General features: G+C 52.2%; 1 protein-coding gene across 4 annotated transcripts in view; it reads left to right on the top strand.

Moving 5' to 3' along the window:
• GABRA3 (gamma-aminobutyric acid type A receptor subunit alpha3) overlaps positions 1 to 27380 on the top strand; it is a 118182-nt gene that overhangs the window by 9878 nt on the left and 80924 nt on the right. Inside the window, exon 1 of one of the 4 annotated variants that reach the window (XM_077786589.1) lies at positions 7296 to 7361. The exons of the other annotated variants lie outside the window; for them this stretch is intronic. Within the exon in view, the coding sequence (XP_077642715.1) occupies positions 7311 to 7361 (51 nt within the window). The 5' untranslated portion in view covers positions 7296 to 7310. Of the gene's footprint in view, positions 1 to 7295; positions 7362 to 27380 lie in introns of those variants that run through there. 4 annotated transcript variants of the gene reach the window in all.

Raw genomic sequence — 27380 nt, forward strand, 5'->3', positions numbered from 1 at the left:
ACATTTGCTTTTTGCTGGTGCCAGCTGCTGCAGAAGGTGGTAGGGAGTGAGTTGGAGCTGGAACAGGAATTTTGGGAAGCTGTTGCCATAAATCCAGGCCACATCTAATCTTAATTTCCTTCACCTTTAGCTGTTTGGATACAGAAAGATAAAGAGGGAAACACAGAGAGAGAAAGAAAACAATGTAAGAAATCTCACCCACAGAGTGACCCCAGCCATGGATGTAGGGCTGTAAGATTTCTCAGTTCATTCCCATTTCTTCCTCACCAAAAGGTGTCTCTAATTATTTCCCTTCAGGCTGGGAACTGTTGTTTTCTGTGTTCACCAAATCCACAGAAGGGGAATGTTTCCATCTGAAGAAAGTCCATAGGGGAAATTAACTTTTCCAAGGAAACAGCAGGGAGGCGAGAGAACAAAGCAACTGGAGGGATAAGTGTAAAGCATCCTGCGAAGCTGCTGGGTGCCAGCTCCTCCAGGGGGGGAAGGCAGCTTCCCTGTGAGAGGAGAGCAGGGAGGGAAAAGCAGCTTCCCTGTGAGAGGAGAGCAGGAATGGCCACAGCACCCAGCTTGGCTGGGGATGTGCAGGCAGGGCTTGCAGGTGGAACCCAGCAACACTGAACTCCCAGTTCATGGAAGCAAGACCTTTTTCTTTGCTTTTTTTGGTGTTTCTGGCCCTCATCTGCAACCCAAAAGGCTGCAGGAGATAAGCAGGGGCTGGGTTAAACACAGACACGGTGTGGCCAGGCAGAATCTGAGTTACACATTTGGCTGGCCATGGTTTTCCACAGCCAGCAGCTGCTCACAGTGGGCTTGCAGATACCAGTGGTGGCATTTTTGGTGGTTTCTTTAACTGAATAAAAGCAAATGCCCCTGCTACCCTCCCCAGGGTCCCAAAGGAAGAGAACTGCCAAGCCTAAAAGCCCCACAGCACAAGCTCAATTCAGGGCTTCACATCCTGGGTCCTCTTTAAAGGAGGGCACAGCACAACACCATGCTGACTGAAGTGAGCTTACCTGTATTTCTGCTCTTCCCTTGCTCCAATCTCTGTTCCCCAGTGTTGGAATCTGAGGCATTGATGATTCCCAGATTGCAGAAAGTCTCTGTCAGCCCCGCTGCCAAAGCAGAAGCCATAATTGGTCTGTGCTGGTTTCCAGGTTGTTTATTCTGTTTATCTCTAACATGTTCTGCTGCCCTGCCCAGCTCTGTCCTGCAGGGCAGCGTGTGGGGCTCTGCCCTCAGTGGGATGTGACAAACATTAAATACCAGAAACTCCCTGGGCTGCATTTACAAGAACGTGCCAATATCTGTCACCTACGTTGGACAGTGTGTCCTCAGCCTGAACCAACAGAAAAATGCCAACACCACAGTGAGACATGGAGGGCATGGAGAAGGAGAAAAAGGACAAGGCACACCCAGTTTCCTCCATCTTGTGCCCTTTGGACCCCTCATCTAGAATCCTAAAATTTTACTTTTGCACCCATGCCACACTTAATTATTCCTGATATCAAACACTCAGAGCTTGTAATTCATCCTGTAAGACTGAAAACTCTTTTCCATGGCCAGAGATCACAGCCAGTGTCTCTGGGGGCTCTGTCCAGGGGGGTTCCTGACCCCTGCCAGGGTCCCAGACCTGCCAGGGTAGCCAGAGGGAAGCCCTGGATCCCCACACCCAGGGCAGGAGAGGCTTTTCCTCCATGGCTGGAGAGGACAAGGAACTTTACAGCCAAAACCATGAGGGGCAGGCTGCAGAGGCCAGGCCAGGGGCAAGGACAGAGCTGGATGCCTGTGTCCTCAGGGAACCTGCACCTAAGGTGGCTTAGCCACGTGATCAACTGCTCACTTGTTAAAATTTTAAAGGTTTGTTAAACTTTAACCAAAAAATACAACAAAAGGACTAAATAAGGAAAAACTACAGTGCTGAGAGCCCTCGTGACTATCAGCCATGTGCTCCTCTTCAAATTGGATGCTCTGCTTTTTATACTTCTAGCTCCTCTTCAAGTCTTGTCAGTCGGCTCCTTCCTTGCCATCCAGGAGAGGAGATCACTTTCTTACACATTGATTGGAGGTCAGGGATTACTACAGTAACAAGCCAACCCTCCCAAATGCCCTGACTACCAAGGCCACCCTGACAACGATGCTGGGGGCAGGACATATTACAGAAACAACTCTACAGCTACAAAACTTCTCTTAACATGCATACTGTGTTCAGCCTTTAACTGTGAGAGCCAACCATCTCATTACTCATCTGCAACAGCCAGCACTCCCCCAGCAGAAGGAAGAGCTTCTGAGCCTGCTTCCCAGGCCCCCATCAGCTCCTGGATGTGAAATTGTTTCCCAGACCACCAACAGAATTCTTCCAGCAAGGATGGCCCAGCTCTGCAGAGAAAACAGAACCAACAAATGGGTTTGTTCTGGGTGATGCCCAGACATCCATACAGAAACACTGGTGGCAAGAGGGCTCAGGAGAGCAGCCCAACCTCCCCCCAGGCTGTGAGCCATCCACACAGCCCAGGACACTGCTGCTCCAAGGGGATCCCTGCTTGCCCAGGCTCAGGTAGGTGCTGGTTGATGAGTTCCTCTTTTCTCTCCCAGCACAAGCCCTGTGCCACATCCCCACCTTGTCAGGCTGGGGTGACCTCAGGAGCAGGCAGCAAATCCATAGCTCCCCTGTCCTTGGGGTCAGCCAGCACCCTGAGGGCGTCTTGGTGGTGCCACTCACATTTACAGCCACAACTCTCCAGGCTCTAAGGGAACTGGAAAAGCTCTTTGCTTTATTATGGCTAATTCCCAGTGGAATTGCAGGGGTCAGGGGGAGGCTGCTTTTTGTGCCAGGATGTCCTGATTGTGAGAATCCAGAGCTTCCCTCTGGCTGCCCTGGCAGGTCTGGGACCCTGGCAGGGTCAGGAACCCCCCTGGACAGAGCCCCCAGAGACACTGTCTGTGGTCTCTGTCCATGGAAAAGAGTTTTCAATCTTACAGGATCAATTACAAGCTCTCAGTGTTTGATATCAGGAATAATTAAGTGTGGCACGGGTGCAAAAGTAAAATTTTAGGATTCTAGATGAGGGGTCCAAAGGGGACAAGATGGAGGAAATTGGGTGTGCCTTGTCATTTTTCTCCTTCTTCATGCCCTCCATGTTTCACTGTGGTGTTGGCATTTTTCTGTTGGTTTAGGCTGGGGACACTCTGTCCAACGTAGGTGACAGATATTGGCACGTTATTGTAAATGCAGCCCAGGGAGTTTCTGGTATTTAATGTTTGTCACATCCCACTGAGGGCAGAGCCCCACACGCTGCCCTGCAGGACAGAGCTGGGCAGGGCAGCAGAACATGTGAGAGATAAACAGAATAAACAACCTGGAAACAGCACAGACCAATTATGGCTTCTGCTTTGGCAGTGGGGCTGACAGACAGAGACTTTCTACAGTCTCGGGATCATCAATAGCTCAGATTCCGACACTGATCAAGTCAAGCACTGGTGATGGCATCTTCAAAGCGCTGAAGAGGGGTAAATCCTCTCCCAGCACGGAAGTTCTGGGGGGCAGTCAGGGAAGGACCGGCCGGGCACAGGCACATCCCCGGCCCGGTGCCCGGCTCCGGGGGAGCGGAGCGGCTCTCACGACCCCGGGGCCGGCAGGCGCTGTTGGCACGGCAACGCGGGATGCTGAGCGGGGACCGCGGGCGGCACTTTGCAATCGGCAGCACGGAGAAATGTTTGATGGATTTTTAAAATGCCAGCCTCGCACGCTCCCGTTCGCTCCTTGCCTGCCTCCTCCCGCACTCGCTCACTCCACCTTGCGCTGCCAAGCTGAACAACGACGTTACTGCGGTGGGAGAAAAACGGCATCATCTGTGCCCGGCTGCCAGGGAGAGGGGCAGAGAGGCTGAACCACTTCTTTTCCTGGCAGCCCCCCCTGTCTTGCCAGTATCTCTCCCTGTGGAGGCAAAGGCAGGCGGTGCAGAGGGACTGGGGCTCCAGCAGGAGGCTCAGGCTTTGTGCCATGATTTCCCACATTTCTCATCAACACTCTGGGCTACTTTACCCTCCCCATTGCAGGATGAAGAGGGCAACTCTGACTTACCTTTTGTATTTTTAAAATGGTTTAAGACCCAAGGCTTTTCAAGCATTAAGTAGTTCTTGTTCACCGTTAGAACTGATGCAGAGTACTCCTAAGGGAGCTGAGAGGAGTGAAGAGGCAGAGAAAAAAAGCAGATTTTTCTGCATAGCCAAAACCTTCACTGCTTCCACAGGGACTCTCTGGGATGCTGGAGATGAGATCAGGACTCCCTGCACCAATGGCAGCTGCAGAAGTCCCTGTTCCCACTCCAGGGGTGACCTCCCAAACCAAAGGACTTTGTCCCCCAGTGCAGCAGGCAGGCACATGCCACCCTCCTGCACGTAATTTGGGACAGCATGGCAACCACACAGTACCACACGGCTCTGGCTAACACCAGCACAAACACCCTGCTGCTTTTTGCCTGGGTATGATGCCAAGGGGACGTTTCAGTGTGGTTCTGCCTTCTCCCTGGGCTATAGAATGGCCCAGGTCTCCTGCAGGGGCTCACCGAGGGTCCCCTCCAGCAGCATCCAGCTCTGCAATGGCTCTGGGAGCCTTGTGCTTCACACCAGGGCTTTGTGTGCTGCTCCTCCCCAGTCCACCAGCCTAGAGAGGTGATCATGGGAAAAGTCACCTGTGACATCTGGCAACGCTCAACCAGCAGGACACCCACCCCAAAGAGTTTCCCCCTGGGAGGTTACAGCTGTGGAACAGCCCTGAGTGCATCACCAGGCCCTACCTGCCCCACCCAGCCCCACCTGGGGGATGGGATGCCCACCTCTGTCTTCCCCAGCTCAGAGGGTGCTTCTCTGGATCCTCCTGCAGCTCATATCCCAGGAGGAAGGCAGACAGACAGGTACTTCTGGAAAGAAGGTCCCACTTGAGTCCCTACAGTGCAATTTCTACTGTAATGTCTCCCAGCTGGGCAGAGCATGGGCCAGCTCCTGCTCCTAATCCCTCCTCAAGGTAAGAGTGAAGGGGACCTTGGCAGGAGGGACAAGAAAAGAGCAATGCTCTAAGGTCACCAAGGAGGTCTATGTCAGAGAGCAGTGTTTTGTTACTAAAACACACCTTGAACTCCACATGGGCTTTAGGCTCTAATATTTTGCACTCAGATGTGGCTGAGCATGATCTGAATAGGTGAGGAGACATTTGTGTCCTTTCCTCCCAAGGGTGAAAAGGCAGAAGGGGTTGGTCAGTAGGAAGTGATGCCTCAGGTTTTGGCTTTTCTCTTTTTCACATTCTGTGCTGCTGTAGTGTGTAGTTCTGAGCTTGGTATTATGGGATGGTGAGCTCTCTTCACAGAGCAGGGAGACAAAACAATTCCATCTCCAGATGGGGACCAAGGACAAATGATCCAAATCTCAGGCCCAAGAGCACAAACAACGTGGGCTGGAGAGAAAAACAAGCAGGATGGGACTGCCTGGGCTGGAGCTGTAACTGGACAATGAACTCCAATCTGCAAATGGAGCAGAACTTATAAAAATGAGAGATCTCGTGACCAAGCCCTCTTCTGCTTCCACCTTGGGGCCATCCAGGCAGAGCCACGGCTGTGGCTCTGCTCCTGCCAGGGTGTGGCCTCTGAAGGCTCTCCAATAAATTTCCTCTTTATTCCCTTTATCCCCATCTAGCTCTGCTCCAGCTCCTTAAGGCATCAGCAGAGCCCAGGTCTCATATCCTGGGCTGCCTCACCTGCAGGAAGGAGCTCGACTGCCCTGTAGGACTGGCTGGTGTGTGGGGACAGGCAGGACCCTCCCGTGGCTCAGGGGGTCTCAGTCACAGCAGCTGATGTGTTGGCTCTCATTAGGAAGTGAATTTTTGAATCCCCTCCTCAGTGCCCTGCTGGTGCAGCCCCCTTCCCCCTGAGCCTTGTAGAGAGGCACAAACACCCCTGGATTTGCTTGGGGAGAGGTTGTGTGGTTTTGTGTGAGTGCTCAGCCCTGGTGCTGCTGCTGGCAGAGGCAGGAATCCCCCATCTCTGGGGGGAGCAGAGGGGGATGGGGCTGCTGCTCTCCTCCAGCTCTGGTTGACGTGCAGGGAAGAGGAATCCTCTCCAGCAGCTCGTCACTGTGCCAGCACCAATCGCAGGCAGACAGGGAATCCCTTTGCAGGGAGCAGCTCTGCTGAGCCCAGCCAGCTCCTGACAGGATCCTGCACACGCACACAGCCCCCCTGAGCAGCATCCCACCTCCTCCCCCCAGAGGAATCCTCAGAGCTCCCTCTCTCCTCTGTTCTTTCTGTTCTTTTGTGTCCCCCCAGCATAACCACCTCTCCTGAATTTCTTCTGCCTCGCTCCACACTGCTCTGCAGCTTTCTGTGCTCAAAATAATTTCTGCTCAGGGAATTCCTCTCCCTCCCTCTCTGCTCTCCTGCAGTATTTCTTGCTGGCCTTTGCCCTAGGAGATGTAGTTGAGCATTAGCCCAAACATCATCTCCCACTGGTGATCTGTAGCAGACTGGATGACTTTAAAACCCTCCTGCAAAACCATCTTGTTTCAAAACCAGAGCATGAAAGAGGAAGGCTTTGCTCTCCAGGTGGGGTGTTTGCTGGGGAATTATTCTAAGCAATATTTTGGTGAAGGGCTATGTTCACCTAGGGCCTGAGAAGGAACAAAATCTGGGCCTGGGAGCAGCAGCCTGGGCATGGCTGCCAGCATCCATCTCCCTCCAGCCACCTGTAATACTGGAGGGAGCCTCTGTATCCAGCCCACAGACTGCAATTCATCATCTGCAATCCCAATCAGCATATTTACTGATTGATTGATAGTGCTGTGCTTCTGTGGGAGGCCTCACAGGTCGGGCTGGGTTAATCCTGGCAGCAGAACTGTGGGGCAGAGTTCTCTGGGCTGTGATGAGGGGCTGAGTGTCAGCAGTGCAACCAGGTGTCCTCAGAGATGGGTTTAAGGCACTGCAGAGCCTGGGTTTTTCATTCTTTGCTGTAATTAGGGATTGTTTCTTGCTTCTGCCTTTTGTTTCAGCCTTCTTCCTCCTGCAGTGAGCTGCTGAGTTTGGTGATTCCTCTGCAAGGGGTTGAGGGGACATGAGCAATTACTGCTCCATAGCAAATGGGTTGGGTTTAGCTTTTTGAGCTGGACCTAATACTCGATGAGCCTTGAGAGCAGCCTGGTTGCCAGGGTGCTGTGCATGCTGTAATGTGTGTGTGCATGTGCTGCAGCTGCTGCTCAGAGCTTCAGTGAGGTAAGAGGAGGAAGCTGTATGTTATAACCTCCCTTTAAAATACTACAGCAGCCTAATGCGAGCCTGTGACGGGGGAAGAGCAGCTATTTTTAGCAAAACGCTTCAGGTGAGTCGAAACTTTCCCCTTTGTTGCCTGCATCTTCAAAGCTCTCCTTCCAGCCTGGAGAAACAAGGCTAACCAGCCTCTGCTGCTCCCAGTTCTCCCAGCAGCGAGCTGCAGGCTCTGGGAGGCTGCTGCCAGCATGGCTGGGGGGTGCAGCCTGCCCTGCTCTGTGCCTCAGTGCTGGGCCATAAAATGAAGGGATGGAAAAACACCCTGGGCAGAAGAAAGCTGGGAAATGCCCTGTGTGGGCTGGCACGATGGGAAGCTGCTCCTCGGGGTTTCTCCAGACCATGACCTGGATTAGCTGGAGGGCAGGAGGTGCTGGAGCTGCAGTGCTGTGGGGGTGTGGGCTGTGGCAGTCACCCAGAGACTCTGGGGAACCCAGAGAAGACCCCAGAACAAATATCCCCACGGGACCAAGAGAAACATGAAGGGTGTGTGAGGAATGGGTGCACTGCAAGGGCAGGGCTTGCTTTGTAGGGTCCCTCCCTGCCTTGAGCTGTTGTGTTGCTGTGCCCCAATTCAAATAAAAGAACCAGATGTCTGAGACTCTGCCTTGGGAAACCTGAAGTGGGGGCAGTTAAGAAAATATTGTCTGGCACTGAGAGCGTGGGGTGTAGGGAGCCAAATGGGGAAGCTGTGAAGGGACCTTGGTGGTGCAGCTGTGACCCCAGGAGTGGCATCTGAAGGGTCAGATGGGAAAGCTTTTGTGGTGGAATGTCCTCACTCAGCAGTGCCAGTGGACAGAGGGGCTGAGGGTGCCACCCACCTGCCCAGTGCTCCCTGCTGAGGAGGAAAACTGGGCTGGCAAAGGGCCACCATCCCAAATTCATTGGGTAGTGCTGAAGATTGTTTGGATTTTCTCTAAAAGTTACTTCTCCCCAGGTGACTGGCAGAGGCAGCCCCCCAGGGAGAGCAGTTCTGTCTAACCCACTTTCACACCGTGCACTTAATGCAATGAATCTCCTCACTTTTCTCCAAGATCTTCACTTACAACAAGATCCCTTGGCACACTCTTTAAAAAAAGAAGCCTTGCTGACATGCCTTTATTGGGCTGCTCTTAAAGCTGCCACAATTAAACAGCACAGATAAGAGCTGTTCTGCAGCCTGCATTCAGGCAGTAAATATTAATGCTGACTTTTTTAAGGTGAGTGGTGTGCTCCTATGTTGCTGGCAGCTAGCTTGGCTGGTACAAGAAATGGCTTCACTTTTGATAAGTGTTCAAAGAAGGTTTGAGCTCTTGGAGTTTGAGGCCAGAAGGGAAAATTTGAATAAGGTTTTTTCCTATCCTGAAGTTTCAGCTGGTTGACACTTCTCAGTTGATGAGCCTAATAACTTCAGCTGCATGAAGGCAGAGGAGATCAGCTTATTGGAAGGGCTGTATTTTGATTTATAGATCTCTTGCACACAGAAGATCCTATGCAAACAGGCATGGAACGCAGTAGCAGGCAATGCAGTACTGCCATTAAAAGTGTGTGGTTTGTGACTTTTTTCCTCTGGCTAACTTCAATCTCTGGAGGTCACTTCTGGCAGAAAAATGTTTCTCCACCCTCCAAACAAAGCCTTGTTTCTTACCTTCTTCCCCTCTCCTCCCCCACGGTCAGACTAACCCAGCTTTATGCTGAATTTAGAGGGCTTTGCATCTGCAGCTTCATTTTTGATGGTGTGAGCACCTGCAGTGTCCTGCCGTGGGCACCAGGTGTGGAGCAGCTTAGCTGGGAGAGCAGGTCTGTAGCTCCTGGCAGTGTTCCTTTGGCGTTTAAGCCCTCACTTGGAGCTGGTGGGGATGTCCAGAGCTGTCCCTCCAGTCCAGGGGATTACAGATGATCCTGTGGAAGGCCTGGGGCAAGTGCCAAGCAGTCCATGCTGTCAGGGGGATGGTGTATTAAAAATGCAGCTTATTGTCACTCCGGGACTGTGCCTGGGGCCCAAAGGTCACAAAAGGGAGAGGAAATCTGGCTAACAGTCTTACTGGAAGGGAGAGGCTGATTCTCAAGGCTGCCACAGGCCCTAACCAGTAACATTCCTGTGTCTTGTTTGTTTTGTGCTGCCCTGAGGCTGCCTGGGAGGTGCTGAACGTTTCTTGATCCCTCATTGCACCTCCTTCATTCAATTCCTCACCTGCAGAAACCAGGGTGACTTTTGCCTCATCAAAAACCTAATTGGACAAAAAACAACAGCCAGGCTTGGCTGGTGAGAGGCTGGGTTGTGACACTTTACAAGGAAATATATATAAAGAAGGCAATTTATGCACCTCTATCATACCTGGTAATGTAAATCCACATTTAGCACAGGGGGAATTGCTGGCTCTGTGGGGATTGAGGGCTGTTTGGCAAAGCAAGCACTCTGCCATCAAATGAAGAGCTCAGCTATGCTTCCTGGAGCCAGCCAGCCTGGGTTATATTTAACCCAGCAGTTTTCACACTGGGAGAGTTAAGTACATACTTTATATCTCATTTCTGTCCTGGGTGCCATGGTGCATCACAATTGTGGCAGGGGTGAGCCATTCCCCATTAGCAGCTTTACAGGCTGTTTAGCACATCTGAGGCTCCTGGAGGGTGAGGGACAGAGGAGAGGGAGACAAAAGCACCTGCAGAGCCTGAAGCCTCTGGTCCTGGCTCTCCTCCCTCCCCTGGCTGGCTTCCTGATGTCCTCTCAGAGCTGCAGGGAGTGTGCAAGCAGAGCTGAATTCACTCTGGAACGTTAGGAGTGGATGAAGAGGTGAAGCAAATGGAGGAAGAGGTGCAACCTCCCCACCTGAGGAGTCTGGGACAGCTCTGTGTAGGCACACGGTTTGTGGGCACTGGGATGGGGCTGTGGGCCAGCCTCACCCCCGTGGCTCCAGCTGTGAAAAGCAGGGGAGCAGCACTGACAGCACTGAGCCACGGAGTGCCCAGGGGCACTGAGCAACCCCCAAAGGGAGCAGGGGGCACACAGGGCAGTGCATGAACAGGAGGGTATGGAAGCTGGGCTGAAGAACAAGAAGGGCAGATGTTTGCTGTCAGAACCCAGGACATCCCTCTGGCTGCCCTGGCTGTCTCGAGACCCTGGCATGAAGTCAAAAACATCTGTGGCTTCAATTTTAGCCTGTGGAAAAAGCAGTCAATTTTGTATGAGGAATTACAAGCCGCAAGGGTTTGAGTAGTGTGATATTTGAGTTAACACAGGGTGAAACAGTAGAATTTTGGGATTTTTAGAATGGGGTTCAAGGGGGTACAAGATGGAGGAATTTGAGCATGTCCTAGCCTTCTTCTCCTTTGTCTTGTCCTCCATGTCTTGCTGTGATGGTGACACTTTTCTATTGGCTTAAGGTAGAGACACCCTGTCAAACACAGATGTTAGATATTGGTGCATTGTTACAAACAGACTATAGGTAACTTTTGATATAAAAGATAACACCACCTGACAGGGCAGGGCAAAATGCTATGGACTCCTTGCTAGCCAGAGCTCAGCAGGTCAGATAAAGAATGTTATAGATAAGAAGAAATAAACAACCTTGAAAGTGCAATCAGAAGCATTCCAGGCTCCTTCTCTGGCTGCTTGGACTAGAGAAGCAAAGACTCTTTATGATCCTGGGGTCACCCAGACCTTCAGAACCCCAAGAAGAGAAATCCACAACTTGCAGCCTTCTGAAGTGGCCTGGTGTTACTCTGTATGGGTTGAACTCTTCTGAAATTGTATGGTGACACTGTGTATTGTGGCTGTCTCGACTGTGACAGCTCTGGAGGCTGAACCAGTGCTGTCCTGCCCCTTGCAAGGCTTGACTGGGACCAGGGTGGTCACCATTTCCTCTTAGGCCACCTAGCTCATGTGAGAAATGCTCCTCACTTTTAAAAATCTAAAAGGTTTATTAAAACCTTATCAAAAATACAACAGAAGACCAACTACAGAAAATATTCCAGCACCTGGAGCAGAGGATTTTCCCACCATGGGCTCACCCACCTAATGGAGTTTTCACCTTTTAACACTTTGCCCCCTCCCAAAGTTCTCTCAAAGTCCATCGACTCCTTCTTTGCTGTGCAGGGGTGGAGATCACTCCTGACACCTTGATCGGAGGTCAGGTGCTGCCATAGTAATGAGCCAACACCCACCACCAATATCCCAAACCCAGGGATAACAATGCAGGGGGGGGGGTAAACATAATTATAAATCTATAAAACTTCTCTTAACATATATACATGATATTTGCCTTTTAATTGTGAGAGTCAACCATCACCTTACTCATCATTCAGAATGGGAGTCGCCTTAACTTGCCGAGGCTGAAGCAGAGGGAGATGAGCAGGAAGGACCAAGGTCTGTGGCTGCTCTCCTGTCCCTGCTCTGCCCAGCCTCTGGTGAGAGCTGCTGCATGGAGCTGCTGCCCGGAGCTTGGCAGCCCTGGGGCTGCTCAGGGCCAGCCTTCCCAAGGGCACACAGACACCAGGCTGTGATGCCTCAGCCTGGAAAAGGGAGTCTCCAGGCCTGGAGCAGGGAAGGAGAGCAGATGATGCCTGGAAATTGTGATTCCCTGCCTCGCCCCAGAGGTGAGCTGTGCCCTCAGGCAGGGCTGAGGCGCAGTGCTGTGACAGCAGAGGCAAAGGGGACCTCAAATGTCACACTGCTCATTATTTCTCTGTACCCTGGGGCAAGGTGTAGCATCCAAAGTCTTCAATTAACACTAATCAACACCCTTCCTCCTCAAGGAGAGCCAGGAGTGGAAGCTGACGGGGGAGCAGGAGCAGAGCTGGAGGGTGCAGAGCTGCCCCTGGGGACTGAGCTGTGCGACCTTCTGCCCTGCAGGCCAAGGTTCTCCTGTTCCTCCCATCTGTCCCATGGAACATCTGGCACTAACAGCTCTGTTTACAGGTATACATGGAGAGCTAAAAATGCTTTACAGGAGCAGGCTTATAGACCAGGTGGTCTTCAAAAGCAGGGGGAAATGAGGCATGTTATTGTAGCAACATGCTCAGTGTGGCAGCAATCTGACAGCCAAGAGCATAGACCTTGCAGGACCTCAGGAACCCATCCTGAGCAGGTCTGGGAGACTGTGAGGGGGCTAAACCCATCTCCTGCAGGGCAAAGGCAGTGTGGGTGCCTGCTGAGGCCTAGGAAAGGGTGGAGATGTGGAAAAGAGGCAGGATAACAGGGTCTGGAAATGGCTGGCCAGAAGTGTGTTGTGAAGGACAGAGCGTGTCCTGCCTGCAGGAGAATTGCTCTCTGAGAAATGGCACTTGGGGCATGGGGTGAGAAGAGGGGCAATGCTGGCAGCTTCATTTCAGGTTAATGAAAATATGATTAACAGTTGTAATTAACTGATGAAATGGTGACTAGTTCTCTGCCCCCTCCTGATGATTGATGAGGTGAGGAGACTGCCTGTGTCCACGGTTTCTGCTTGTGGCAGCACTCTGCAGTAGCTCAAACTTTCTGCCTCTAAGCTGGGTCTGGAGGAGTTTCTGTGGCTCCTGCTGCTGAGATGGGAGTGTGGAGCTGCCCTTTTGCTGAGCCTGACCCCAGCCCTGCCTGCCTGGGAGGTTTCATGGCAGGAATGGGCTGAGGATGTTTGTTACAGGGACATTCTTCTCTCAGGGTTTTTCATAGGCATGCACAGGCGGAAGAAAGAAAAAACAACTTCTATTTCTGCTCCTTGTTTTTTGCATGTAGAATGTACTTGGAGAAGTGTTTACCTAGAGTAATTGCTTAATTAGATTCTGGTGAGGATTGTTTGAGCCTGATGGCCAATCCAAACCACCTGTATCTGGACTCTGGAGAACAGGGTCACAAGTTAGGCATTAGTTAAATATAGTAGTTAGAAGAAGTAAGTTTGTAGTTTTAGTAGCTTCCTTTATATACTATATTAATGTATTATAACATAGTTATAATTTAAAAAAAATCATTCAACCTTCTGAACTAAAGTCAAACATTATCATTTCTTCCCACTAAATTCACCTACATTTTACAATAGATGTTGGTTTGTGGTGGAGCAGCTCCAGAGCCAAGCTGGGAAATGGAACCTCAGCCAGGGCTCAGGTGCAGGAGGGGGCATTTCCTGGCCTCAGGGGCTCTCTGTGTCTCCTGCTGTGTGCCCTGCAGCTGTGACACGACCAGAGGGGTTTGGGGTGTGCTCACAGGTGGGAGCACAGCAACCTGAATGTCCCAGGGTCATCCTGGGCTGACCCAGCTGTTGTCAGCAAGTGCCTGAGAGCGGGGCTGGCCCCGGCACAAAGTGCTGACCTGCTGCTGCAACATCTGCTCCGTGGGTGCCCCTCTCCTCTCAGCAGCACGGCCGTGCCAAGGTCACAGCTGCAAAGTGCCAACCACGAGTGATGCTCCCTGCCTCTGTCTGCTCCAGGCAGTCAGTATTAAACTGTATTAAACAGGACTGAAAGTGCCCGTGGAGCTGAACTTGCCACCTTAAAAAGCTAGATTAAATGTGTAGAAATATGTGGGAGCAATACTGGAGGAAACACTTACGAGAAGAGGAACAGCTTACTCTTATTTATTCCTGTATGAGGGCAGCATTTGATCCTACAGTGAGGACAGATGGCACCAGAAGTGCCCAAGGCAGGTCAGAAACTGGTGCTCTGTCCCATCTGAATAGCTGTTGCTTTCTCTGGAGCAGTGGTGAAGGATGTGCTTTTTGCTGGAGATGGGAGGAACAGGGCAGGTGAGCTATATTTTGTTTATCTGATTACATATGCATGATCTAGAAAAAGTGACTCTCCATTTTCTCCAAGGATACCTGATGAGCATTAAAAATACAATTGCAAGAATAATCAGGTCAGACTTCAAACAAATGCAGGGAAACAGCTCTGTTCAAGAAACAGATACCCTGTTATGTCACACTTCGTCTGAAAAGTTCTTAAAAAATTATATTCCTTTTGGAGATGAAACCAAAGCTTTTCAACCCAACAGCTGTGAATAGCCAAGGAGTTTTAGCAGGGAAGAAAAGCAAACCCCACAGTTTTATGGGGACTCTCCAGAGCTTTCAGCAGGGTATGGCTGGAGCAGGGCCTGTGCCTCTGGAGCTTAAAACAGGAGCAAACAAGGGATAGGAACAGGGAAGGTGTGGGGACGGCCCTGAGGGCAGGGGGCTGACCCCATTCCATGAGCCCTGCTGCCTGTGGGGCAGGGTGGGTCTTGTTGGAATATGAGCTATTGATGATTCTGAGATTGTAGAAAGTCTCTGTCTGTCAGCCCCGCTGCCAAAGCAGAAGCCATAATTGGTCTGTGCTGGTTTCCAGGTTGTTTATTCTGTTTATCTCTAACATGTTCTGCTGCCCTGCCCAGCTCTGTCCTGCAGGGCAGCGTGTGGGGCTCTGCCCTCAGTGGGATGTGACAAACATTAAATACCAGAAACTCCCTGGGCTGCATTTACAAGAACGTGCCAATATCTGTCACCTACGTTGGACAGTGTGTCCCCAGCCTGAACCAACAGAAAAATGCCAACACCACAGTGAGACATGGAGGGCATGAAGGTGGAGAAAAAGGACAAGGCACACCCAATTTCCTCCATCTTGTCCCCTTTGGACCCCTCATCTAGAATCCTAAAATTTTACTTTTGCACCCGTGCCACACTTAATTATTCCTTATATCAAACACTCAGAGCTTGTAATTGATCCTGTAAGATTGAAAACTCTTTTCCATGGACAGAGATCACAGCCAGTGTCTCTGGGGGCTCTGTCCAGGGGGCTTCCTGACCCCTGCCAGGGTCCCAGACCTGCCAGGGCAGCCAGAGGGAAGCTCTGGATTCCCACAGGTCTGAGGAGAGCAAGGGGTCTCTTGCAGGAGCCCGTGGTGGGTTTGTGGTAGCCCAAGCTCAGGGCAGAGTTGCTGCCTGGGTCTGGTTGTGAGCTGCAGGGATGATAAAGCTTTTTTGTGAGGGAGCCTTTTCTTCAGCAGTGTCAGGGTTAGAGCTCCTATGGATGTTAGCACAGGTGCAGGGAAATGGAACTTCTCCATCCCTCCAAAACAAAGCCAGAGACTCCCCAGTTGTCCAGGTGGGACAGTTGTGTGGGCAGAGAACTTGTGCAGACCTGCAGGTGGGGTTTAGCCCCCTGCCTTTGCTCCTTACCTTGCTGGGGAGCTTGACAAGCTGGAGCAGCAGGGCTTGTAACTCTAAATCTACTGAAAAACAACAGCTTGAAGAAGGAACTATCCATAGCTCAGCCTGAAAAAACATCCCAGATACACGAAAATGCCATCTTACAGTCACTTTACCTGCAGAGGGACACTTTCATGCATCACTGGGATGCAAATGCTTGAATAAGCTTCAGTTTAAGTGGGAGTTCATCTGGGAAGGGAAGGCAGAGGTCTCCTGTGGGCATTCCCACTCAGCAGGAATGCGCTGGGTGACCTCAACAGCTGTGGCACGTGTCTGCAAGTGACACTGCTATTGTTTTACAGCTTTTCACATGAGCAAGTGAGTCTTGCAAAGACACCCTGGGAGCCCTGGGCTGCCAGAAGTCCTGTGTGAAAGGAGGGGGGTGAGGGAAGCTGCTCTGTGTCCATCTCATTGCAGAGCTTTGTCTCTACTGGAGCCCAGAGAGTGGCTCTGAGAGCAGCCTCCTTCCTTGGGAACCGGGGAGCTCCTGCCTGCTGCTCCATCCTTTCTCTGCAGGTGTAAATACGTGCTTTTGCACACCCAGGTCACTGCTGCTGCCCAGCAACCTGCTGTCAGTGGGCTGGGGCTGTGAGGGGCCTGTCCCAAAAACAAAACCCTCGTGCAGCGCTGCAGGCTCGGGGCAGAGGGCTGGGAAATGGCCCAGCAGAAAAGGGCCTGGGCTTGCCAGGGGCTGAGCATGAGCCAGCAGTGCCCAGAAGAGCTGTGGCACCTGGCTTGTGTGACAAACAGTGTCCCATAAGAGCTGTGGCACCTGGCCTGTGTGACAGTGTCCCATAAGAGCTGTGGCACCTGGCCTGTGTGACAAACAGTGTCCCATAAGACCTGTGGCACCTGGCCTGTGTGACAGTGTCCCAGAGGACCTGTGGCACCTGGCTTGTGTGACAAACAGTGTCCCATAAGAGCTGTGGCACCTGGCTTGTGTGACAAACAGGCTGTCCCCGTGTGCTGGGCACTGCTGAGGGCACGCCCGTGTCCAGGTCTGGCCCCTCAGCCCAGGAAGGACATGGAGCTGCTGAAGCAATAAAGCTGCGGAAGGGTCTGGAGCACAGATCCCCCCGAGGAGAGGCTGAGGGAGGTGTGGGGGCTCAGCCTGCACAAAAGGAGGCTCAGGGTGCTCCCATCGCTCCCCACAGCTCCCTGACAGAGGGTGGAGCCGGCGGGGCCAGGCTCTGCTCCCCGGAGCAGGAGCATAGGACATAATCTCAGACTGTGCCAGGGAGGCTCAGGCTGCAAACCAGGAGTAATTTCCTCACAGAAAGGGTGATTAGAGCAATGAGGGTGATTGCAATGAGCTGCCCGGGACGGAGCCTGGGCTACCCGCGCCGGGCCCGGGCCACTGCCGCTCCCCCCTCGGCGGGCAGGGGGCGCCAGACCCCGCGGAACGCGCGGGGACACCGCGACACGGGACACGGGGACACGGGGGACACGGGGGACACGGGGAATACAGGGACACGGGGGACATGGGGGACACGGGGGATACAGGGACACGGGGGACATGGGGGACACGGGGGACACGGGGACACGGGGGACATGGAGGGACATGGGGGACACGGGGGACATGGGGGATACAGGGACACGGGGGACACGGGGGACATGGAGGGACACGGGGAATACAGGGACACGGGGGACATGGAGGGACACGGGGGATACAGGGACACGGGGGACATGGGGGACATGGGGGACATGGAGGGACACGGGGAATACAGGGACATGGGGGACACGGGGGACATGGGGGATACAGGGACACGGGGGACACCCGGGACACGGGGACATGGAGGATACAGGGACACGGGGGACACGGGGGACACGGGGACATGGAGGGACATGGGGGACACGGGGGACATGGGGGATACAGGGACACGGGGGACACGGGGGACATGGAGGGACACGGGGAATACAGGGACACGGGGGACATGGGGGACACGGGGGACACGGGGGACATGGAGGGACATGGGAGACATGGGGGACACAGGGACACGGGGGGGACATGGGAGACATGGGGGACATGGAGGGACATGGGGGACATGGAGGGACATGGGGGACACGGGAGACACGGGGGACATGGAGGGACATGGGGGACACAGGGACACGGGGGACACGGGGAACATGGAGGGACATGGGGGACACGGGGGACACAGGGACACGGGGGGGACATGGGAGACATGGGGGACATGGAGGGACATGGGGGACACGGGGAACACAGGGACATGGGGGACACGGGGGACATGGAGGGACATGGAGGACACGGGGACACGGGGGGACACGGGGACATGGGGGGCACAGGGACACGGGGGACATAGAGGGACATGGGGGACACGGGGGACACGGGGGATACAGGGGACACGAGGGACATAGGGGATACAGGGGGACACCGGGACACGGGAGGACACGGGGGATATGGGGGACATAGGGGAACACACGGGAGACATGGGGGGACACGGGGGACATAGGGGACATCGAGCCCAGCACGGACTGCCCTGCCCTGGGGGACACAGGGAACACAGGGGACAGAGAGCCTCTGCCCTGCCCTGCCCTGGGGGACACGGGGGACACGAGGGACAACAAGCCCGGCATGGACTGCTCTGCCCTGGGGGACACGGGACACAGGGGACAGAGAGCCCCTGCCCTGCCCTGGGGGCCCTGGGACAGGGACAGGATTGTCCAGCTCTGCTCTCACCTCTCGTGCTGGGGCAGTTTTGGGTGCCACAGTGTAAGAGGGATCTAAAGCTGTTAGCACCCAAAGGTGCTGAAGGCTCTGGAGCTGCTGGAGTGCCTTGGTCTGTTCAGCCCAGAGAAGGCCAGACCTCAGGGCTTCTGTTCCCCTTCCTCACAGGGGACAGCACCAGCCTCTGCTCTCTGGGCATCACAGGACCCGAGGGAAGGCTGCAGTTGTGTCAGGGGAGGTTTAGTTGCAGATTCGGGTCAGGCTCTTCCCCCAGAGGGTGGCCGGGCACTGAACAGCTCCCCGGGGCAGTGGTCACAGCAGCAGCCTGCCGGAGCTCACGGGGTGTCGGACAATGCTCTGGGGCACAGGGTGGGGCGCTCGGGCTGCCCTGGGCAGGGCCAGCTCTGGCCTTCGCTCCTGGTGTGTCCCTTCCACCTCAGGATATTCTGTGAGACACTTGGGGTGCCAGGGCTGCTCAGAGCAGTGTGGGGCAGTGCCTGTTGGGGCCGGCCCGGTCTGGCTGTGGCTCCTCCACTGGACCCCTCTGGGACACACCTTTGTGCCCGGGACAGCCCCCGGGCTCGGGGCTGGCCTGGGCACTGCACAGAGATTTTTCTCTCCAGAGCCGTTGACTCCAGGCTCACATTGATTTCCATTTGAGTCAGGCACTGCCTAAAAGGCCCAGAGGGAGCTTGCACAGCATCTGTATTGCTGCAGCTTCCAGAGCGAGCCTTGCCAAGGCTCTCAGGGTGTGAATAGCTGAGGGAATCCCTCTGCAAGCTCCCTCTCGGGGATGCCTTTCTAGGTCTCCTGACACAGGGTGTTCTACTGATTATCAGCACCAGAGCAAAGAGGCCCTGCCCTGCACAGCCCAGCACCTTCCCAGGTGTGGTTTTACTTCCTTTGGCAATGGAGGAAAATGTGTAGCTGTTCTCATCACAGAGCCATGGAATGGCTTGGTTTGGCAGGGACTTTAAAGATCATCTCATTCCACCCCCTGCCACGGGCAGGGGCACCTCCCACTATCCCAGGCTGCTCCCAGTCCAACCTTGAACACTTGCAGGGATGGAGCAGCCACAGCTTCTCTGGGCAACCTGTGCTGGTGCCTCGCCACCCTCACAATAAAGAATATTTTCCTAATATCCAATCTACACCTGCTCTCTGTCAGTTTGAATCCATTCCCCCTTGTCCTGTCACTTCATCCCTTGGAAATTGTCTCTCTCCATGTTTCCTGTGGCTCCTTCAGGTACTGGAAGGTCACAATAAGATCACCCCAAAGCTTCTCCTCTCCAGGCTGAACAATCCCAGCTCTCCCAGCCTTTCCTCCCAGCAGAGCTGCTCCATCCTTCTGATCACCCTGGTGCCTCCTCTGGACTGGTTCCAGTAGTTCCAGCTCCTCCTGTGCTGGGATCACAGAGCTGAAGGCAGCTCTGCAGTTGAGGTCTCACCAAAGGACGTTCCAGCAGCAGGGACCAGGGCAGGCTGTCACCTCCAGCAGCTGAGCACCTTCCCAGGTGTGCAACCCCACTGTAAAACACCTCTCATGGATTTAGGGTGTTCATCAGAGCCATCCTCACAGCCAGGGCTGGGGCTGCTCCTTGCTCTGCACCAGTTAGTGCTCAGCCCCCAGGGCTCTGGGCTTTGCCTTTGCACTTCCTTTACTTTGCAAACTGGTTGCTATTATCAGCCCAGGTTCAAAAAAGTATCAGCAAGTGAAACCCTCTTCTTTTTTATTTTTTTTCCCCATGAGTAATGTCTTAGCACAAGAGTTGAACCTGGTCCAAATGGGTGGTTTCTCATCCATTTTCACATGACAAAGATTTTTTTGTTCTGGTTTATTTTTTTTAACCTTCTAATGTGAAGACTTACCAGGCCTTTCCACCTCCCTCTAAGTGATGAAAACCCCTCATTGCTTTTCAGGCTGGTAAAATGGGAATGAAGAAAGGGACTAAGGCAGTAACTACTTGCTCAAATATTCTGACTTCTTTGTCACTCAGGTGAAAATAGAAGGATAAAAAGGAGAAAAGAGCTCAAAGAGATTGTTCTGTTTCCTCTGAAAAATTTATATTTTAGATTGCTGGTCTGGCTTGTAGAGAGCTTAAAGTGGATACATAAGGCCTTACAGAAAAAATGCAGTTTTTTCAGAAGTTTCATTTTACATTTTTAAAGTAAAAATTGTTGGGGTTTTTGTGGGGTTTTTTTTTGGAAGAAAATTAAAAATCCAGTGGAACTGGAGACAAAATACTGGAAAACAAAAGTGTGTGGGGCAAAGTGCACTGAAAATGGGGCATAAAGAATCAAACCAAACTGCCAGAGGATTACTGGGATGGAAAGCAAACTGCCTGCAGGAGCCTCAGGTGGGAAGGACTAAATTCCCTGAGGGAACTGTTGGAACTCAAAATGTCCCTCAGACATTTTTGGAGGTTCCAGGCCCTGGTCAGAAGCATTTGAGACCCTGGCAGGCAGCTGGAAACAGCTGTGATTTTGGGTTTGAGCCATGGAATGATTTACCAACTTTGCACATCGAACAAGAAGTCACAAAAGTTTAGATATTGTAGTAGAAGTAGTCACAAAGTAGAGGAAAGAATTTTTTAGTATTGTACAGGGCGGTTTTAGCACCTGTACAGGGGGGTTTTTACTTTGTACATGGGAGTCAGAGGTTTTAAGATGGAGGGATTTGGGCCTGCCCTGTCCTCCCTCTTTCTCCTTCCTCACCTCCATGTTCTTGGTGATGTTGGCACTCACAGATTGGTTTAGAGCAGAAAAGCACCATTTAATATAGGTAATAGGCATTGGGGAAAACTGTAAACATGTAACACGTAATGTACCATATAAAAGATAGAAAATCACCATTTAATATAGGTAATAGGCATTGGGAAAAACTGTAACCATGTAACACGTAATGTACCATATAAAAGATAGAAATTCCCCATTTAATATAGGTAATAGGCATTGGGAAAAACTGTAAACATGTGACACGTAATGTACCATATAAAAGATAGAAAAGCACCATTTAATATAGGTAATAGGCATTGGGAAAAACTGTAAACATGTAACACGTAATGTCCCATATAAAAGACAGCAGCAGCCCTGGGTGGGAGAGAAGAAGCAGTCGGGGTCAGAGAGGATGTCAGGGTGTGTGTGTGCCTCTGCCTGAGCTGTGAGCAAACCACAGCAGCCCAAGGAGAAAATCTTTTAGATAACTTGCAATAAACTGCCTTGAGACCGAACAACAGAGACTGCTGAGCCTTTCTTTGGAAGCTCGGGTTGGAGGAGAGACTTTTCCAGCACACGGAGCCCCTGAACCAGGCTGGGGCTCTGACAGGAACCAGGTGGCCCAGGGAGCCTTTGCTGTGCTCCATGGGCTGCCAGGCACCAGGTGCCATGTCCAGAGCAGAGGCCACCCAAACGCTGCTCAGTGACCACACGTGTGGCTGTCCCACACTCCCATCAAAGCGTCACATGGAATGCAGAGTATGCAATCCACATGAGGAATCCTCTCCTGGCCAGCAGCAGCTGGCCATCCCCAGCTGTTCCAGATGTGTTTGCTGCGGGCTGGAGGCCAAGGACAGCTGGCTGCTGCTCTGCCAGGCTCAAGCTGCAGCTGAGAAACCCAAGCCAGGCAAAGGCATCAGATGGCTGAAAATTCCTCCCCAGAGCCTGTGGTGAGACCTCATTGGTGTGGCAGCCATAGGAGGGGTTCCCAGAGCTTGCTGGGGGTGCTTTTAATGGGTTTGGGATGTCTGGAGTCTGCTTTCACAGAATTTTTAGAATGTCAGCCCTGCTTTCATACATGTGCCTTACCACCTTTTTATTTGTTCACTGTTCCTCTCCCCTGACCTCTACACTCTGGATATCTTTTCTTTTACAGCCAAGGGGTTTAGAGTAATGAAGTACTGGCTCTTTGCTCAGCCTCTTCAGGAGGTTGTACTTCCTTGTCAGCAGCTGAGCTGTTTTGCAAACCTGGTATTCTCTCTCTTGATTTCATTTGTCTTTTTGGCCTAAAAGTTTTCTTTTGTGGTGCTTGGGTTCTTGTCAGGTTTTTTTGCTTTTGTTTTCCTGTGGTGTTTTTGTTTGTGCTTTTTAAATTTGGTTGGGTGGGTTTTCTTTTTTCCTGCTTTAATTTTTAACCTTCTGCTCTTTGCCGAGCTTTTCTCTGCTATGCATCCTGATGTTACTGAAACGTTTTAGCAGTGAAGCCTGAAGTTCAGGGAGACAAAAATTGAATCTACCTCTCTTACCTTACCCCACCCCTCGCTGTGCATATGCATCAATGCAGCCCAATTATGTGACCCCCACTGCTCCTCTCTCCAGCTCCTCTGCCTCCCTGAGCACTTGCATTCAGTGTGGCTTTTAGGGCTTTTTCTCTTCCCTGTTGTACAATCTGCTCCTTTGCTCGGGTAGTACTCATCACCATTGTATTAGAGTGCTTCACACATGGTAATGAATTTAATTTCACACCACCACTACTGGAAGACAGGTTATTTTTAGCTTCTCTTTAAATTTGTGAGAATTGACATGCAGAGCTTCAAGCAGGAGAGCACTGGATGCTTTTGGCTGTCAAGCTGGAGATTTCTGGTGTTGTGATTTTGGAATGCTTCACCCCAGAGGGTTCTCTGCAGGGCAGCTGCCCCTCAGCAAGAGCAAGGGGTGCCTGGCACACCTGTAAGTCAGACCCAGGATGTCTCTTATACCTCTAGGAACCAAAGCAAGTGGCTCCCTATGGAAACTTGGGATCAAATCCTTCTGTGAGAGCCTGAGGCAGCACCTGCTCCCTCAATGTGCCCTCCCAGGAGGAGCATCCCCATCTCCCTGCAGCTTCATGGCTGTCTGCTGTTTGTCCCTCACTACCAGCCCCAGAGAGCAGCTCCCTGTAAAGAAGAGCTGCTGCCCCTGCATGGTGCTAATTCCATCTGGGACATACAGCTGGCTGCCTGGAAGAGCTGGTGGGGAGGTCCCGGGATTCTGTAATTAAACACTCTGGTAATTTGCTGCTCTTCTGTCTGTGGGTGAGGGCACGGGGGCTGCTCTGAATGCTGGCACTCCTGATTGCAGCGCTTGACTCCCTGACCCCGTGGATATTGCTTCTGGAGAGGCTTCACAGGCTGCTGGCAGCAGACACGTGTGGCCATTGAAGTGTTTATGGGCTCTGGTCCCCTCTCCACGTGCCCTGGCTGCTCTTTATCACCCAAAATCCTGTGTTTTCAGCCCAGCATTTGACTAGTGTGGCCTTGTGTGAGCTGTTCCTACCTCCCCCACCAATCCCAAAATCCCTGTGCTCACAGGTAGAGCTGTCAGCCACTGAACCCCTTCTTCTCTTTCCCAATCATTCCAGGTCTTCCCACCCCTCCAAGTACCTTCCTCAGCTTTCTGTGTCAACTCCAAGGAGACCCTGCTCCCATCACAGCTGGACAAGCTGAGCTCATTTTACAGCTGCCACCAAACAGAAGCAGCCTCTTGGCACAAAGGTGCTGGAGGATAAATCCTAAAGGAAGAGGGAGCTCTGCACTCAGGACCTACCTGGACACTGAGTGTGCTCCACCCAAACAGATTTAGTCCCACTGTTCAGTGAGTGCTTTGTGAAGGGCACTGGGGTTGCTCCAGGGCTGAGTGGAGTCCAGCTCCCTGCAGCACTACGGGAGATGTATGTTCCTTTGTCCCTGGCATTTCTGCTCCTGGTAATACTGATGTTGGCCAACACTCTATCAGGGATAATGACATGGACTTCAGGCAGTGCCATGGATCCTTCTCCTGTGGGTCCATGCTCGGGTTGGCTCAGCAGCACAGCCACAGAGCTGGGATGTCAGTGAGGGATGGGAGAGCAGTGCAAGTGAAAAGGAAGGTGGCAATTCCTGCTGGAATATGTGACTAATTGCTGTGCTTTGAATCCAGGGGATTTGAGAAATGTCTGTACAGAGGCTGATTAATTAGTGGTGATGTCATTCTGCTGGCAATCCCAGGGCAGGCCAGCTGAAACATCACCTTTGGATGTAGATATAATCCTCAACAGAGTGTTCTGCATTGGAGTGCATAATGTGGAGCTGCTTTAAGACAGCCACAGGGAAGCTGAAATGCTGCCCCTGTCAGGGCAGGCAGAGGGAGTTTGCCCCTTTGTTTTGCAGTTTGACTGAGGAGCAGCGTGAGTCTGTGCCTGTCTGAGGATGATTGCTTGGACTTTCTGAGCCCTGGAGAAGTTGAAGCTTCATCAGGGTACCCTGCTGCTCAGCAAAAGCTTTCCTGTAGCATGCCCCTCCCTGGCTTCTTTGACATCTGGAGACTGCTTTACTAAAGCCCTACACCCTCAAAAAGCCAGGAAGGGGTGAAATTTTGCAGTTATATTGTGCTGGGCTGAATGCAGGGCTGCCTCGCTGAACTTTATTACCATGCCCCGCAGAAAAAAGCTTGAACTTGGATCAATCTTTGCAGGTTGACAAAATGGCTCTTTGGTAAAACTTTCTCATATGGGAACAAAGCTTCCACCATTCCTCCCTAATAGCGTGGAAGTAAAAAACATGGGAGGGCTTCTCTTCCTGCAAGGGTCTGCCAAAGCCTTTTCTGCCTGGGGGTTGCTTTGGCTTTGTGGAAAAAGGTAGAAATCAGCAGAGGACTTCTGGGGCTGTTGGGGTGAAGTAGAGCCAAACCTCCTCCTTCCCCCACAGCTTCTCTTCAGTGTCTTTTCTTTTCATAGGTTCTGCTTTCTTCCCACTTGATTTTTTTTTTCCCCTCCTCTTTATATAATTTTTTTCAATTTTGTTGTTGGCAGCTCCTCTGTTTCAGATCCTCTTCAAACTTAATTAATGTGCTGCTTATTCCCTCTTCCAGATCAGTAATTATTATATTTAATAAGACCAGATCTGGTGCTGATCTGTACATTACCTCCTGCTATCCCAACCCTTTCCAGCTTGCCAGGTTGTTACAGCTCACAGCAATGCAGCAGCACATCAGTCCATGCAAAAAGGTCAGAGGGGCTTCCTTAGTAAATAAAGAGCAAAAAAATTCAGACCTAGGGAAATCCAGCGTGTGTTGTCAAACAGAAGGTGGAAAGAGAAGCTGCTGGAGTGTTTCTTTTCCTGCCACAGCTCCTGACACGTTGGATGGATCCAGATTTGCAAATGCACAGAGCAAGGTCCCTTCTGCTGCTCCTGGCAGAACACGTGAGCCTTCTCCCCCTGTGGAACGGGACCGTGGGCTCCTGGAATTTAGCAGAGCTCTTTCTTTTCTCTCTGCCTTCGTAATTATCATCTCTGCATCTGCTAATTGTCAGGTTTTCATCAAATCTTGGCGGTTTGCGTGCAGAGAAATTTCCACTTGTGGAAGAGGTGGAAAAAACCCCCCTGTCCTACTGACAAGCTCTGTCTGGGGCCCTTTGAGGACCTTGGAGATGTTCCACATCACCAACCACCGCCTCCACCGCCTCCTCCAGACCAGGGAAGCTTTCTAGGGGCTGCATAGCTAATGCCTAACACTTCCCACTGATCCTTTGTGTAAGAAAAGTAACCAAGTAGCCTGATTAACTGGGATTGAAGGAATTAAGCCCATGTTTGTGGAGATAGTGATCAATGAGGTCCCTTTTAACACACTTGTTACTCTGGGCTTCCTTTGATTGGCATTTCAGGAGCTACACACCATAAATTACCTTGATGGATTCCCCTGTGCACCTGAATTTAAAAGAGATGAGGCAGAGGGTTATTTTAGTTAATATTCCAGTGTGTGACTTGCCAGGTGTTGTGCAGCTTCTGCCTTGACTCATAAGGCTCTGTTCTTTCATTTCCCAAGTCCTGTACCACAGAAATAGCCCTCAAACCTGCCTCTGGGCTTTCTGGAGCTCCCAAATTCCCTGACCCAAGAGTCCTTTCTGCCTGGACCATTGCTTAAACAGTTTGAGCCTTGAGGAGGGAGCAAGTGCTGTGAGGCTGAGGCAGATTAATTACTGACACAAACTCTTGGTAGGACCTAGAAGTTACTCCCAGGTGACCAGCTGGGATGGAGAATTAGCTAAAGAAATGTTCCTGGGTGCACGTGGGTCCACGGGAGAAATGTTGGTGCCCCCCACTGCAGCCCATTAGCTCAGTGAAGTGAGAGGCTGCCTTCCTTGGATTAGAAAGCACTTGAGGATGTCATTTACTCAGGCAGATTTCCCAGCTGACTGAGCATTCTTATTCCACTAATTACAAATGAAGAGGGTGGTGTGTGCACTGGCTCCCAGGCAGGAGGAGCTCTCCTCCCTGATGGTGGGGCTGGCTGGACTGGGGCAAGCAGAAAGGATGCTGACCATTATTATCCCCTCCCCTCCTATCAGCTGGAACAGAGTAAAGCTCACTCTGGTAAATGCTGCAAAGTTGGGTGCTCAGCTGCTGCAGCCTGGTGCTCTCTACATTGCTGGGCCCAAGTCCAGCAGGTGAAGGCAGGTGAATTCTGCAAAATGAATGCAGGTGAATTCTGTCAGCCCTGGGGTCACTCAGAGCCAGGGCCCCCACTCACTGGGGCTGTGGAGTCACCAGAATAGCCCAGCACCTCACATGAAGGAAACAGCTAACCTGAATCTTTGGTAGCTTTTGACCAACGTTGTCTTATTCAAACTGTTCTCAGCTGGTGTGGGAGGGAGCAGACAGAGAAAAAGCTGCTGGTTTAAGTTTCCCAGCACTGAATGCTGGTGGGCTTTGGGATGTGTGGAGTGGAAAGCACACAGCCCAGTCAGCTTCAGGGCTGTGTAGGGCTGTTCTGGATCACACAGCTTGGCCTGTTGTGAGTATTGCTGGTTTGGGAGAAGTTACAGCCCCTCTTGTCTCGTTTTGAGCGGCCCTGGGTCTGTGATTTCCACCTTGGCTGAGGCAGGCTGTGTTTCCAGGGGCTCCACGTCCCGCTGGCAGGCACTGAGAGCAGCAGAACATCTGCCTGTGCCCGTGCCCTGTGGCGCTTCCTCCCGTGCAGAGCTGTTTCGCTCCTGCCTGAGCCTTCCTGTCACCAACAGCACAACTCCCCGGCTGTTTGCTGTGACCTGTTTACCCCAAACACCCCTCCTGAGGCAGGCAGGCCCTGCGAGAGGCTGGCAATCAGCTGGACACGTGTAGGCCAGCTCCAGCTGGAGCCTCCGAAGCTCTGTGCCAGGGAGGAGCTCCAGCCGCCCGCCCCGGCACCACAGCCTTGTCCTGCCTCGGTGCTGGCCCAGCTCTGGCAAAAAAACAGTGCTGGGGGGTCTAATGCCCTTGACTGAGTGTGTTCCAGGGACTGGGGTCTCCACCAGCCTTGGGGAGGT

Source organism: Lonchura striata, chromosome 14, assembly GCF_046129695.1.
Source record: "Lonchura striata isolate bLonStr1 chromosome 14, bLonStr1.mat, whole genome shotgun sequence".
NCBI lineage: Eukaryota > Metazoa > Chordata > Aves > Passeriformes > Estrildidae > Lonchura > Lonchura striata.